This window comes from Podarcis erhardii (assembly GCF_964252035.2).
Source record: "Podarcis erhardii genome assembly, chromosome: 13".
NCBI classification, from domain to species: Eukaryota; Metazoa; Chordata; class Lepidosauria; order Squamata; family Lacertidae; genus Podarcis; species Podarcis erhardii.
The window spans coordinates 24,510,792-24,526,761 of NC_138502.1; the positions used below are offsets into that span (position 1 = coordinate 24,510,792).

The window sequence follows — 15,970 nt, forward strand, 5'->3', positions numbered from 1 at the left end:
GTGAGGTCTGCATGGGATTAATGTCTTTCACATGATGACTGTGTATGTTTTGACTCCACAGAGTGGGAACTGATGTAGACAGGATGTTTGTGTTACTGTGTTCTGTGAAGTGGGACTGTGCTGTCTGATGCTAGAGAGAGCCATGTTGCAGCGCTCTGCGTGTGTTTATAAGTAAATAAAGTAGATTAGACCAAATACTGAGTTGCTGAGGTCTGTCACACAAAGTGCACAAACTTTGCAGATCTCTAAGTGTGCTGGTGTCGGTTGGCAGCGATTGCTGTGATGTTCAGGATGAAGAAAGCTTATGAAGCTCCCGAACGATCAACCAGGAGGGAGGGAACATGCCAGTTGGGCATGTGTCTCTGCCAGGGTCCTACTCGAGTGTAGTCTGAACTCCTGACAGTTACGGCCCTGCTGGGGTGACAGCGCAAGTGCCCACAGAGAGGGCACTCAGAGTGTGCCATTGGTGCCATAGGTCCGCCACCACTGCCCTATGACATGCCCTCTAACATCTTGCAGAGGGAAATTGGGATGCACGTCTTTTGGGGGTGCATTCCCCATGCAAGTCACATGATTTACATGAGAGCAATGTGCATCCTTCAGGGCAGGGAGGAGCCTTCCTCACCTAGAGGGGCTGTCCATAAAGTAGTTAATCATGGGTGTGGAGAATCATGTGGGGAACATGACAGGAGAAAAATGAAGTCTCATATACAGCATTATATGTTCCCCAAAGGAAGCCAGCAGGGAGTAGGAGAAGGCATGCCCTGCTGCCAGTGGCTCTTTAGGTTGTGAAATGCTTCCATAACCATGAAGTACTTTATGGACTATCAGTGCTGGATCCCTGCCAGGCTAACACACCCTGCTCAGCTGCCATAATTCTGCCAGTCACCTTGGAGATGGGAACCATGCCAAGGCAGGGCATTCCCTGCTTGCTAGAAGACACTGGCAGGTCAGGAAAAGGTTGGCAGGGAGTGGCAGGTAATGCTGAGCGGAACCTCCCCATGAATCAGTGGCACAGTGGGGGGGGGCTGTGACTCCAGGCACATTTTTTCAGGGGGTGTGACCAGGTGCCCCTTCAACAGGCTCCCTTAGAGCCTGGCACTTGTGCCAACTCCAGAGGGCCCAAGGGGCCTGGGCACCCCCAAAATGTTGTTCTGGGTGCCTGGCACCCTCCCATCACTGCCATCCTTAATTGCCATAGCGACATGCTGCTCACTGCTGCCCAGTCTTCATTCCCTCACTGCCAGCTGCCGCCTTACCTCTGGCGCTCTGCCACTGTGGCCCCAGACCAGTGGTATATTACCCTGGTATATACCACCATGGTATGTTAAAAAAAAGAAAGCAGCATTAAAGAAAGAAAGAAACAGAAGCCTAGCAGAGAGCTGATATTTGATGGTGCACTAGGTAAAGAGTCATCTGGAAGAGCATTGTTAGCTGTCCTCTGTGTTTTTTAAGCTAAAGAGTTATGACAAGTATGGCAATTTAAATACAAGTATGCTCCTTTAGAAAATATATCATTTAACAAACCACAAAACATAACAGGCGTATGCAATCTGCATGCATTTCTGCAGTGCAAAAGGACTTTTTCCACACCATTACACAGAGTAACATGTTTATTCATTTACATAATTAGATCGTTATTACTTTTGTTATATAAAAAATAGACTAGCTGTAGTGAAAATGTAGGTTACAGGTTACTTCACCCTGGTAGGGTTGCCATATTTTGAAGAGCAAAAAGGAAGACACATTTGCTGACTTCTACTTTTAACTATGGATCGCTATGACGATTCTACCCATGGAAAAGAGGACATGTCCTGGGGGAAAAGGACATATGGTAGCCCTTTGTGACAGTTATGTCAAAAACAGTTTCTATGGTGCTATACAGTATAAGCTGCAACTGACTGCTTCCAAAACTGTTTCTGTCTGTTGTCTAAAGAAACTGCCTGGATATTTCTTTTTTCTAACAACCAGGACTATATCAATATCTGTTCCTCAACTGACATTAGGAAATCTCCATGTTGTCCATAATACATCTTTGTAGTCTATGAGAAGATTTTCTTCCCAAGAATTCTCTTCATGGCTTCCTTCACTTCATGGTTCCTCAGAGTGTAGATAATGGGGTTTAGCATAGGTGTGAGGACTGCATAAAGTAGAGACAGCACTTTTTTGACTTCTGGGGAATAGTTGGAGTTGGGTCTCAGATAGACAATGCTCCCACTTCCATAGAACAATGTCACCACAATGAGATGAGATGAGCAAGTGGAGAAGGCTTTGTGTCTGCCCTCTGCTGAAGATATTCTGAGGATGGTGGTAATGATGCGTATGTAGGAGATCAGGATGAGTACAAAAGGAAACATGAGGAACAAGAGCGTAGAGGCAATGGCTTGCATTTCAAATAAGTAAGTATCAGCACAAACTAACTTCAGTACTGGTGGCGCATCACAGAAAAAGTGATTGACCTCTTTGGGTCCACAAAAAGGGAGACTAAAGATCCAAGCTGCCTGCAGTAGTGATACGGGAATGCCAATGACCCACACCCCACCCACCAACTTGTGGCAGAAATTCCTGTTCATGACAGTGGCATAGTGCAAGGGGTTACAGATAGCAACATAACGATCATAGGACATGGCAGCTAAAATGAAACACTCAGCACATCCAAAATAGAAGAAGCCAGACATTTGAATGGCACAGCCGACGTAAGAAATACTTTTATGCTTCAGCAGAAGGTTGACTAGCATTTTAGGGATTGTGTCTAAAGTGAAGCAGATCTCAATGAAGGACAAGTTCCTCAGGAAGAAGTACATTGGTGATTGAAGAGCTGGGTCTATCATGACAATCACAATGATGAGGACATTCCCAGTCACTGTCACAATGTACATCATCAAGACTAGGGGAAACAAAAACAGCTCTATTTTTGGCATGGTTGAAAAACCAACGAGGATAAATTCCATCACACTTGTTTGGTTTTTCCACTTCATTTCTTCAAGATTATTGGACTGGTTTATATACTGTAGGTAAATCAACAAACAAAGCGTTTAATAGCTATTTAATACATTTTGCACTGACTCTATTAAATTGATTTACAGTGCAACACCAACCCCATGATCTGTTTTGCTGGGGTGGATTAGGATAATGTGGAGGTGACCAGATAATAACTTTTTAAAAAAAGAAGATAAATACCTTTAAGTTGATTTTTATTTTAGGCAAATGTTTCAAAAAACAAATCAATTTCCATTAATCCTTAAATGTATTTACTTTTGTACAATAAAATGTCTTAACTGAAAGGACTGAAAAGTTATATACCCTCTTCTAAAAAGACAGTTTGCAAAGTACATGTGCCAAGTCATGGTTATATTTTATGTGGTTGCAGCCAAGTGGTGATACTGTACATCTATCTGCCTCTCCATTAGCCTGGATCTAGCAGCGCTCATTTCATTTGGGTGCTGCAGAGTGAGAGATGAGGCACAGAGGCTTCCATCATCATCTTCTCTAGGACCAACTAAAATATTGCTTAATTTAATAGTTTAACTTTTTGCAAATGAGGATAGTGTTCCTATATCTTTCATAGCCATGCAAAATTGTTGCTAGATTAAAATAAGGTCTACTTGCTATTAGAGGCTCAGTATTGCTGTCTTATTTTGCATCTGGTCACCCTAACTACTCTTTCAGTGTTAATATTCATCAGCACACCTAATCACAAATCAGCTACTGTACATTGCTATGAGATCATTTGCAGATGAGGAACAGGCAGACATTCAGATGTGACTTCAACTGCCCTCAGCATAAGGAAGCATGGCCATTGGTCAAGGCCGATATGTGTCAAAGTACAATACGTGGTGAGCCATAGGTTCCCCATCCCTGCGATAACTCTATTAACATTACAGTTAGATCCATGTTTACTCAGAGATAATACCAATTGTGCTGAAGGGGACTTACACACTGTGCATCCAGTGGAAACGGGGCTGCTACTCATTTGTAAGTGAAGACAATACAGTCCCAAGTGAGAGGAAAAGAGAGAGCCAACCCCATTCTACTAAAACCTAAAAACATGCAATAAGAGAATCTAAATTATTTGTCCACTTGTACTTCTCCTTTCATACCATTGGAGCCAACTCCTAGGGGCTGTGGGGCTTCTGCCCCCACAATAAAATATTTGAGACAGCCAGGCCCCTACAAAGCTGATAGGCATTCCCATTCAAATGGTGTGTATGTGCACTGTGTCATGTGATCAAGTATGTGGGGCAGGGCTTACCTGGGCCCCCACAATATCTTCTTCAAGTTGGTACCCCTGTTTCATACTTAATTCAGCACCTGATAATACAGTCAGGGTGTATGATACCCTTCACAATCAAGAAATTCCTCACCTACCTCTTAAATGTGAAAGAAAGTTCTGTGTTAGCAAAGCAGGCGCTGCTTGGTCACCTCAGTCACTGTGATTGTCTGGAGCATAATTTCCAAGCCATTCTTCACTTGAGAATATAAAGACAACACTATTAAAAAGTCCTTGCAGGCCTTGATTTACATTATCTTTAGAGTTATAAATCTTGTTCATACTTTTGAATTTCCATAGTTCTGTTAAACTACTAGTGAATAGGATAATTAATCCCTTACTTGCATATAAGCTTCGGAAATTATTTCTTGTGGTAGCTATACTTTGCGTTTCTGAGCAGGAGTTAAAGATGGAGGCTGCCCTCACCTTGATTTTTAATTAGAAACGTGCTATATATTTTTAAAGGAGCAGAATGCTGTATCACCTTAGTCCCCAAAGGCAAATGTCTCATTTGGGGATACATTTGTTTCCTAGTAGAATAAACAGAACTAGGACGGGTTTCTACTAGTTCCAAATCTATATTACCTCATTTCTTCATTCACACTATTAGAGATCAGAAAAGGGATGCCTCTTGGGGGAAGGGGCAGAATTTGAAGCAATGTGTTTGATGATGCAAGCACCTTTGAACAAATTGTTTTGAGCAGAATTGAAGTGGTCACAATTTGAGGCTGACACTTTTGGACTGTCAATAATAATAATTTCTCATGGGGGGAGAAAAATAACAAAATTTGCATAAAATTCGCATATGTTATTAATACGTATAGATGCAAATTAATGCATTCTCACTAAAATGTAAATAGAAACATGGCATCTCATCATATTGGGGAGGACACTAGGTCACGTGTGTGCCTGCTCAGTCTGCTATCTAGGTGCTTCTGGTTGGCAACTTCAAGCTCTCTCTTGTTATGGTTCATCATAATTTTTATACTTGACAGTTCAAATCCAGAACTGCCCTCTTGACAGCTCTTCAAGATACAGTGTGTAGTGGGGAGGGTATGCAACCGAATGGGTACATGTCCACCCTGAACCCACCTCTGATGCTATCATCTAAAGCACAGTGAAATTTGTTGTGTCTGGGGGTAAATGGTTAGCAACATACTGGAATACCGCAGAGTCCATGTGTACTCTAGTCATAGTTTTGTTGTCATTCAGAACATTTCCAAACATAAACGGTTTCACTTTAAGTTACCGAAACAGTCATTGATAACTGTTGATGAATGTTCAAAAGTAAACAATGCTACTTTCAGGTTCTAAGCCTTTTTCAAGGAAGTAGGCCATGAGCCCCAATTAGAACTGGCAAAAACAAGATCAGATATGTATGCAGCACGGGTTGAGAAAATGACACAGGCTGTGGCGCAGGAGAAAAAGAAACAGCCTCCCGTCACAGGGGGCTGAAGACAATCGATGGATTATAATTGGGGAATATTTCATACACAAAACTGCTTTTGCTTGCATGGATTATTGTTATATATGAATTAATGTGAAAGTGAGAGTGAATCTTTGATCTTTGCAAGCTTCCTCTAGGGCCTGGGGCAGGAGCAAGCTTGAATTCTAGAGGAATCAAATAATTACTGATTGTGAAATATACCATACGGCACTGCTTTTCTATGGAAGACTCATATTTGGAACATCAGCTTGTTGCGTGGCAAGACCCTCAAGCCAACCCCCCCATTAGCATAAAGAAATTCACACAGACACAGAATTTTTGTTTAAGGTCATTGGACATTTTTTTTGGCCACAGCTTTATTGATTACAGGAAATGAGAGAGGTGTTGGCTTAGGCATTGGCAAAAAACAATATCTGACTCCTGCCTCCTTTGCAGGAAGTCTGTAAGGGTAAACCACCCAAAGGGAGACTGCTTCGGGGGAACCCACCTGCATTTCCCTGGTGTTCCCAGAGGCCTGGCATGGCCCTAGCCCCTCAAGTGGACTTCAAACAAGATCTAGGCCCTGGATTCCTTTAACGGAATACCCTTGAACAATGGAAGGACAGGCGATGGCCGACCTCCCCTCCTCCACTCAACAAGAAGCCAATGCCTAACCACCAAACCTTACAAAGTTATGATGATTGCTAAGAGGCAGGCAACAACCAAATGGAAAAATTCCTACCCGGTCCTACCTGACCCAAGACGGGCAACCAACTGCTGTCCAAAGCAAGGCCAAAGGACACTTAAATTAAAGGGAGGGTGGGCGGGTGTTCAGCAGTGCAAAGCAGGTGCTTGGCACACATTGCACTGCTGCTTTTATACATTCCCCCATGATGACCATTCAAATTGATTGGCCAATAGCCCTGAGTGAACATGGTGCCACCCTGGTGTAATGGTGATGGCTCCACCGACGCCAGGGTGGGGGGACCAGGTTGAGGGCCTGCCTGCAACCAGGGCCATCTATTAAGATGATCACACTTTAAAGACCTGAAAATTGCTGTGCCATAAATCTTATTAAACGAAGGAGAGCTGGAAAAGAGTCCAGAGCCCTTGAAGATAAGACTGTGGAATGATGGGGGGGCACGGGGGGGGGGGCTGCACTGAAAATCAATCAATGGATAACAACACAAAATAAAATGCCTCTTACATATTAATAGACATATGGGTTTGTTCATACACCAGTGATTGTGAGGATAGGACAATGGGTTAAGATCAGAATTATGAAACTGGGGGAAAACAAGAGAGAAGGAAGCAGGAACAAGTGAAAGAAACTTTCTCCCAACAGCCAGAACATGGGAAGACCTCTAAAAAATTAATTTGGAATGTATAATTGCCTTTATTGTTTGTATTATGATGTAGCAAGATATGATTTGTTATTAATTGGAATGTTATTAATTGAAGATTAATAAAAAATATTTTATATAAAATTAGTCACTCTCTCCTTGGTAACTCTGCTAACTTTAGATCTGGCCGGGAAATTATGGGTGATTTGGATCTGTAACATAATTCTCAGCACTTCACTAATCTACAGTTTGCACAATATTTCAGGAAAGTCAAGATCAAGGCAGTGTGTTTATTTACTCACTCACCCATAGTGCAATCCAACAATCTTCCCCTTAATATTGATGGTTACTGAGTACTTAGGATACTTTGTTGTCCCCTGTCAGCAGAGTGACATTGTTCTGATTGAACTACAAGTCCCATCCACTCCCACCAGCAATGCGTCTGTGGGAAATGGCAACACATGGATAGTTAGAAAGACAGAGTCAGAGTTTACAGTTGAAAGTTGCAGTGATTTGAACCCAATATAAAGCAGCAAGTTGAGAGAAGACAGAGGCAAGAGCAATGCCTGATTTCTGTTTGAATCCAAGGCTGTGGCTATGGGAGAAACAACACCCTTTTGTGAATCTATCTGTCATAAGCTCAGAACATATATACAATGGTACCTAAGGTTAAGTACTTAATTCATTCCGGAGGTCCGTTCTTAACCTGAAACTGTTCTTAACCTGAAGCACCACTTTAGCTAATGGGGCCTCCTGCTGCCGCCGCGCTGCCGGAGTAAGATTTCTGTTCTCATCCTGAAACAAAGTTCTTAACCTGAAGCACTATTTCTGGGTTAACAGAGTCTGTAACCTGAAGCGTATGTAACCTGAAGCATATGTAACCCGAGGTACCACTTTATATGTAAATAAACCATATATCATAAAAACACCACATTCTTCACTGTGCCTCATTCCTGAAGGAAACATGAACGCTGGGTGTGTCCCTGGAATCCCTGAAATCTTGCACCACACATTGCTTATATCAAGTCCGATTTTAGGTGAAAGATTTCTGCCTGTATTGCAAGGGGTTGGACTACATGAGCCTTGTGCTTCCTTCCAGCTATACAGTTCTATGATTCTATTATATCAACATCATGCTTCCAATGGGTTCAGATGTTAACATTCAATTGCTAGTCATTGTGTGGACTCATTAAGAGTTATGCATGTATATGTAAATCAGACCCCAACCTCCCAAAGGCAAGAGCAAATAGAGCTTATAGACTTTGAACTTGCATCAGTTAAATATCTGATTACCATTGTACATATTTTAATGCTGCTATATAATTTTTTACAAATGGTTCTTTAGCTTTCCGTGGGAATGTTTTTCCTTACTGCTTTAGCCAAGGCTCCTTTGACTTCCTTGTTCCTTAAACTATAGATGATAGGATTAAGCATTGGAGTGACCACAGCATATACGAAAGCCAACATCTTGTCTTGGTTGGGTGAAGTGTTTGTTCTGGGGTTCATATAAGCAAATGCGGCTGTTCCATAGCAGAAGGTGACGACAGTCAGGTGAGAGGAACATGTGGAGAAGGCTCTTTGCCGACCTTCTGAAGAGTGGATGTGTAGGATAGCACGGATTATATACACGTAAGATAGCATTATCAAGATGCAGGGGATGAGTAGCACAATGACCCCTGCCACCATAAGCATGATCTCATTGATAAAGGTCTCAGAGCAAGCTAACTTGATAACACCCAGGACTTCACAAGCAAAGTGGTTGATGATGTTGAAAGTGCAGAAGTGAAGGCGCATGGTGAACCCAGTTTGCACTAGAGCATTGAGGAAGCCACCAATCCAGGAAGCTAGTGCCAACTGAATGCACACTGTCCTATTCATGATGACTTTATAATGTAAGGGATAGCAAACAGCCACATATCTGTCATAAGCCATGGCTGCCAACAGGATAAACTCAATACTGCCAAAGGTCAAAGAGATACAGAGCTGGGCCATGCATCTGTTGAAGGAGATGGTCTTTGGACTAGTCAGGAAATGAACCAGCAGTTGAGGCACCACACTTGTTGTGTAGCAGATGTCCAGGAAAGAGAGATTGGTCAGGAAGAAGTACATTGGTGTGCTGAGCCGTGGGTCGATACGGATGGCCACAATGATGAGTGTGTTACCTGTCAGGGTGATGAAGTACATGGAGAGAACCACTGCAAAGAGGCACAAATTGGCGCCTCGATCGCTGGAGAATCCAACAAATACGAACTCTTTGATACTGGTCTGGTTGCGTTGTTCCATTATGCAGACAATGTATCTCTGCTGAAGGGGAAAAAATCAGAGGAAGTGGAAAGCATGACTTACACTTTGTGGTTTGAGGTGTCACAGTCCCTTTGCTCCTCATCTAAAAATTAATGATGGACACAGACATAGCATTTTAGGAGCACTCTAGGTAAATGGAAAGCATTGTCACTGATGAAATGCTTGCAACAGTACCAGGAGAGTGTAGGAATGGGGGAGAAATTCATTTTGGTTCAATTCAGTGCACATCTTAATGAAAACAGAGTTGAACTCATCTAATTTACGGTTCCCAAGACAACTTGTAAAAAGAAACACAGCTATCCTTCAAACATATCCCTGAATTTTGTAATGCAGTCCTACATTCTACTTTTTAAAAAACAATGTATATGTCAGGGAAAACCATGCATGATTTAAAGCAAATAACACAAAAGACCATAACAGAGAAAATGCATCTGAAATGTTTAAATTAGACAAAATGCCAATTTTAGGATAAATTAGTACAAAAATGCTATTTTGGGGGGAAACTTCCCACCCCCACCCCCCAAAAAGAAATAAAAACTATTATGGAAATGTGGTGAGTTTAATTTCATTTTGAGAAAATTAGACATTCAGATTGATAGATTTGGTCATGCCTGATGAAGAGTTAATAATTGCAGGAGGGACCATTTGCTTTTCATATGCTGCTAAATGGACAGCCCAGCAAGTTTCTCCAGTCTTATTGCCCACGATTAGAGTGTTTACAAACATGCAAATTTTAGATCAATACCCAAAATACAAATGAAATAGCTGTAAAGAATCTTTAAAAGCTAACAAGAAAGAGAGAGAGAATGATGCATCTATTTAATGATTAGTGTTATATGACAAGGGGGAAGTCTGTATGATGCCTGAGTCCCTTCCCATTTACTGGGTCCTGTGCTAAGTAAGGGTTAAAAGCTGATGGGAGATTCCATTACTAACTGGGCAATGGTAAGGTAATGGCCATAGCTTGCCATTTAACCACCCTCATCAGCAACTCTTTCTCTAGACAATGATTGTGAATCACCATTTTTTACATTTTTGTATGTGCTGTAAGCCACCCAGAGTGGCTGGGGAAACCCTGCCAGATGGACAGGGTATAAATATTATTATTATTTTTTTATTTATTTATTTATTTATTTATTTATTTATTATTATTTATTATTATTAAAACATCACAGTCTTTGCTGTTCCTCATTCCAAGGGAAGCGGACCCTTGTTAAGCCCTTGGAGTCTCTCACCTATCAGAGCCTGGGCTTGGGTGTAACAATAGAATGGACAAGGATGAGGAAAGGTGGATGTAAATATCAAAGGATCATTTCAGTAAAAACAAACACACACATGAAATGAACTGTAGTCCACAAAGGTTTATAACATAGGTAACTGGCTCAACCAATAATGGATACATTCATGAAAACTAAACCAATACCAACAGATGATTCAGCCAAGCTACATGAAGTGGGGGGCGGGGAGGGGGAAGCATTACTGTGTCTGACCATTTTAGGAATAATGTTCTTTACTTGCTGACGCAGTCAGCCACCTCAGGTTACCTCCTTCTGAATTGGCAAAACGTGCAATATGGGGGGGGGGGGAGAACTTTATTCCTGAAATTGCTCCTGTGAGGAACTACTAAGCATATAGGTGCACATAAACCTAGATGTGGAACAGTTGAACGAATGAATGAATCTTTATTTGCACCAGCCATTGACTATAGCAATAAAACAACAATATGATATACAAAGAATAGAAATAAAAAAGTCAATTATATAAAATACATTTTAGAGTTTTGAACCAATAGCCGAATAGTGGAGCTTATTGTGATTGCCCATCTAAAAACCTTGCAACCTTTGCTGTTACCTGCTCATCTTGATCTGAGAAAGGACACTGTGGCAGTGGTTGGGCGACCTGGAATGGACAATAAAAGAGGGGTGAAGAACTACTAAGCATATAGGTGCACATAAACCTAGATGTAGAACAGGAACTATTGTTATTATTATTATTATTATTATTATTAAAAAACCATAAGAATAAAGTGGATAACCCCCATCTCTATCCCCACTCCTTACCTCATCTGGTGTGTATTGCTCCAGCAAATGGAAGAAACATGGATTTTCCAAGAAGACACTGTAGACAATTATTGAGTTCAGGTTCAGTTCTAAATCCCCATTGGGCAATTAATCAAGACAACACTTTTTAAAGTTTTGAGGTTAGAGCTTTCATCATCCAAAGCCTTTGAAAATAATTTGAGGCTGTACCAGTCCATCAGTTCATAGGATCACTTGCAATATACGACGTAACCAGGTGATCCTCAACTAAGTCGTGCTCAAAGTAAACCCATTGACATCAGTGGACTCAACAATACTATTTTGGTTCAATTCAAAATAAAGAAAGAAATGAAGCTTAGAAAAGGAAGGGCTTGGGGGTGGGGAGAAAGAGAGGCAGATCAGAGTGGGTAGGACTTTTTCAATTATCCAGTCTCCCTCGTGGAAGGTCGTGCAAGCACCCGAAGCAGTGATAGTTTTGTTTCAGATAATAATATTTATTTATTTATTTCATAAAATTTATAGGCTGCTTGATTGTAAAAAACAAACCCTCAATTTTTTTCCACAAAAGAAAAAAAGAGAAATTACAGCTATACTTTAAAACATATAGAAGTTACAATACTGAAATAGATTTAAATTATATAACAAATATATAATGCACCACAGTACATGTGACAAGAGAAAGGATTTAGAAAATCAAACACACACAACAGAATCCAGCAGGATGCTTAAGTTTTCACCCTTAATTTAAAAACATTATTTTGGATTTTCTGGGGCATTAAGCTACGAGTCAGTCTGCCAACAGACCTCCTAAAAGACTCTTTCACTTCTCTGTTCCTGAGACTGTATATCAGTGGATTGACCAGAGGGGTCAGAATAGTGTAAAAAGCAGAGAAGACTTTGTTTAGCTTTCTCATATTTTCAGTATTGGGCAGCACGTAGACTATGATTAGGGTGCCATAATAAATTGTAACCACGGCAAGGTGAGATGAGCATGTGGAGAAGGCCTTTTTCCTTCCAGTAGCAGATGGGATTCTCAGGATAGTGGTGATGATGAACATATATGATGTCAAAGTCAATAGAAAAGGAGGAAGGATGTAAATGACTGAAAATATGAAACCCATCAATTCAAATTTTTGTGCCTCAGTGCAAGCAATTCTTGCTACTGGGGTAAAGTCACAAAAGAAATGTTCAATTTCATTGGGGCCGCAGAACGTCAACCGTGTCATTGGGTACATCATTATTGACATTGCTAGAAACCCATTAATCCAAGACCCAGCTGCCATGTGAAGGCAGAGCCTGTTGTTCATTAGGGTTGCATAATGCAGGGGCTTACATATTGCTATGTATCTGTCATAAGACATCATAGCTAGGAGACTGCATTCAGTAACGATCAGAGAACTAAAGAAATAGAATTGTGTGATGCAGCCAGGGATGGAAATGGCTCTGTCTGCAGTCAGGGAACTGACAAGGACCTTGGGCAAGATGGTTGAACTGTAGAACGTCTCCAAGCAAGACAGGTTAGCAAGGAAAAAGTACATGGGAGTGTGGAGGTTGTGGTTTGTCACAACTAATCCAACAATGAGGATGTTTCCAGTCATTGTAAGGATGTATATAGTTAGAAACAAGATGAAGAGGACAATCTGTAGGTCTTGAAAATCTCCAAATCCCTGGAGAATCAATTCTGTGATGATGGTTTTATTTCTCCCTTCTGCCATTGCTATCCTTCGTATCTAGGGGGAAATGTAATAAAATTCACTGAATTATTAATCATTATTTACTGCTGCATACGGTACAATGACTATTAAGTATGGCTCTGCTAGGGATTATGTGGGTGATTCTCTTTTGCCAGATCTTTCCATATCTTATGTGTATTTTTTGATACACAATGATCTGAAGGTTTAGTGTTACACATTTCACAACAGCATTACTCTTGTCAAAAGTCAGTGTATGCTTTTGTAATGGATACATATGCGCTCATTATCAAAGTGCAAGTTTAACTTCCATTAATGGTGGCTTTCCTATATGGAGCAATGCAAAAACAAGTGTATGAGAATAACTTACATTTCTACATCCCACAACGTTCCATGATTATTGAGTAGGAACATTGTTTGTTGTCAGTGTTAATAAATGCAAAGAACAAGCAGTTTTGTATTCCAGTTTGAATGAATCAATAAAAACGTAGATACAAAAATAGAAGAGTGGGAAGGGGATGGAAAGGAAGATATCTGTACAACTGCATGTCCAGTCTCTTCAGCTTAAGGCCACAGTCCTACATGCATTTACCTAAGAGTAAGCCTTATTGAACTCAATAGATCTTACTTCTTAGTAGGTGTTTAGAAGGTTGCATTGTAGTTGATGTAGTTCTGGTGAGGTTGAGAAATTTAATTCAATGAGTAAAACTAATCTTAGTTGTTTTTCTTTCTAGCAGCCAATGACAGCTGTCCTTAATTGAATATGTGTTGAGTTTATAGTCTCACCATTATTTGATTTCCCACATCTCATCTTTCTTTAGTTGTGCCCTTGTGACAGATATCAGATAAATGAGTAAATGGCCCAGATAAATGAGTAAATACAAGGTAGGCAATAAAAAGAGAACCAACATATCTAAAGAGAGCCAGAGGTAACCCATAGAACTATAATATCATAGAGTTGGAAATCCCCCCAAGGATCATCTTGCATTGATCACCCTGCAATGCAAAAATCACAGCTAGGGAATCACTGACTGATGTCCATTCAACTAATGACCCTCTGGGATCCTCAGGTGAAGAAGCTTCAGGTCTCTGTTTTTGGATGATGTTCAGTTGCATACTGATAAATTCAGTTTGGGCAGTTAAAGTTGATTGGGAGTTATTGTGCAAGAAACCGACATCACCAAAAGATCAGATAAAGAAAGTGAAAGGAAAACATGTGGGATAACATTTGATCAATCAGCTTACTCCCCTGCAAACAAGAAGCAGATTCTCTGGAAACTAGACATGTGGCCTTGGAGCCTTACAAGATCCTGCAGTGAAAACCGGTGGTGGTGTAATGGTCAGAGTGTCAGGCTAGGACCTGGGAGGCCAGGGTTCAAATCCCTCATTGAGCCACAAGCATGTTCTGATACTTGTCAGCTTGTCATGCAATTGTACAGAAAATAGCCCCCATTAGCCCCAGGAATTTGGAGGCTAGTCACACTGCTGGCTTCCCACCTTCTAGGGGAAGGCTATCACTCAGATACAGAGGTCTTGGCCTCTTTTCCTCATTGGTTTTGTTTTCCCTCCCCCATGAGCAGTGTTTCTTACCTGTATAGTCCTTTATCTCATTCTGTTGAGTGATATGCTTGAAGTGTAGAATATGGAGCATAGATTGACCTTCTGCTCTGCTTCATGCTCCCTGTATTTATTAATCTCTCTTTCTGGTTCTGATATTTGCATCTTTGAGTTCTGCATAGATTTCATCTGTACATATGAGCCCTTACAGCAAGGAGACATTGTGTTCTGAGGACCAACCCCCATACAACTTCCACTTTTTTCATGTATCCGTCTAATTTAATGTCCCTTGGAGATAAGTGTCTCCTATGTCTCATTTAAAGGAAGAACTAAGTCTCCTGGGGTCACATTCAAATTCATTTTTTACCTTCACAGAATGCAATGTTTGTGATTAGGTACATCCACAGAGCTAAGAAAAAAAAAAGAGTCATTCCATTACCTGGAGGGGTCACTTCCTGGTTTGCATGGAGAAGCTATTTTCAACGGATCCCGATGACAAAAGCACACAGCTGTATTGAGGCAGCAGCGAGTGTCGAATTTTTGCACCTCTAACAATTTTGGGATATGACTACTACAGAGCTGCAAACAAGTAGCTCGATGTTGACATCACATGATGTGGCTAGTCCTGGGAAAGGATATTCCAGGCAGTTCACAGGATTTACAGAGCTTTGTTCTGTGTGTAATATGAGAGCTTCCTGTTGCGTATGCGAAGGAAGTCTGAGTCACTTGCTCGGAGAGAAGTCAGAGTGAACGGACATGTTTTTTGCACAGCTGAACAGTCAGAAATAAACTGTAGAGATGTAAATAGACTTTCTGACTATCTTCTTTCTCTTGCTGGTATGCAAGGAGGGAAGGGGGTGTGCATTTTCCACGCAGGGAAATGTCTCCTATCAAGGTCTTCCTGGACTGCCGGGATGTCGACAGCCAGAGTAGATCACCGGTAAACAAGCCCCGGGAGCCTGGGAGATGGGGCCAGCCTCTCCTGAGGGGGCAAGTTTTCCAACAAGGACAACCTCTCCTATGGTCCCCCTCACCCTATGCTGCTGCTGGATGGTGCCATTCAGCCTGGCAGAAAAACTGGGGATAATGTTGCCCAACAAGGCTATGTTGTGCGTGTCAGGTACATACACCCAGGATGCCTACAGCATAGAGGGAGGGGCCTTAACAAACCTAGCTTTATGAACACAGAGAGCAGCCCTGGTGACGAGAGGGATAGAATCCCCTATTTCTTAGAATTCACTGGCCCAGATGTATTTTATTTGGTTTCAGTGGTACCTTGGTTTTAGAACGTAATCCATTCCGGAAGACTATTCGAGTTCTGAAATGTTCAAAAACCAAAA

General features: G+C 41.3%; 4 protein-coding genes across 4 annotated transcripts in view; all 4 read right to left on the reverse strand.

Annotated features, from left to right (window-relative positions):
• LOC309327030 (vomeronasal type-2 receptor 26-like) overlaps window positions 1–15,970 on the reverse strand; it is a gene marked incomplete at both ends in the record, with an annotated part of 336,857 nt that overhangs the window by 256,381 nt on the left and 64,506 nt on the right. The window lies entirely within an intron of this gene.
• Window positions 2,018–2,978, reverse strand: LOC309327516 (olfactory receptor 10A7-like; the record flags this gene model as incomplete). The annotated part of the gene is made up of 1 exon (XM_081836817.1): window positions 2,018–2,978. One exon carries the CDS (start codon window positions 2,976–2,978, stop codon window positions 2,043–2,045), a length of 936 nt encoding a protein of 311 aa, XP_081692943.1. The 3' UTR covers window positions 2,018–2,042.
• LOC309327508 (olfactory receptor-like protein OLF3) lies at window positions 8,381–9,322 on the reverse strand (the record flags this gene model as incomplete). Its single annotated transcript, XM_081836808.1, has 1 exon — window positions 8,381–9,322. One exon carries the CDS (start codon window positions 9,320–9,322, stop codon window positions 8,381–8,383), a length of 942 nt encoding a protein of 313 aa, XP_081692934.1.
• On the reverse strand, window positions 12,108–14,833 carry LOC309328482 (olfactory receptor 6F1-like; the record flags this gene model as incomplete). The annotated part of the gene is made up of 2 exons (XM_081838479.1): window positions 14,664–14,833; window positions 12,108–13,112 (listed from the first exon to the last, which is right to left on the reverse strand). The coding sequence occupies exon 2, from the start codon at window positions 13,095–13,097 to the stop codon at window positions 12,108–12,110; it is 990 nt and encodes a 329-aa protein (XP_081694605.1). The 5' UTR covers window positions 13,098–13,112; window positions 14,664–14,833.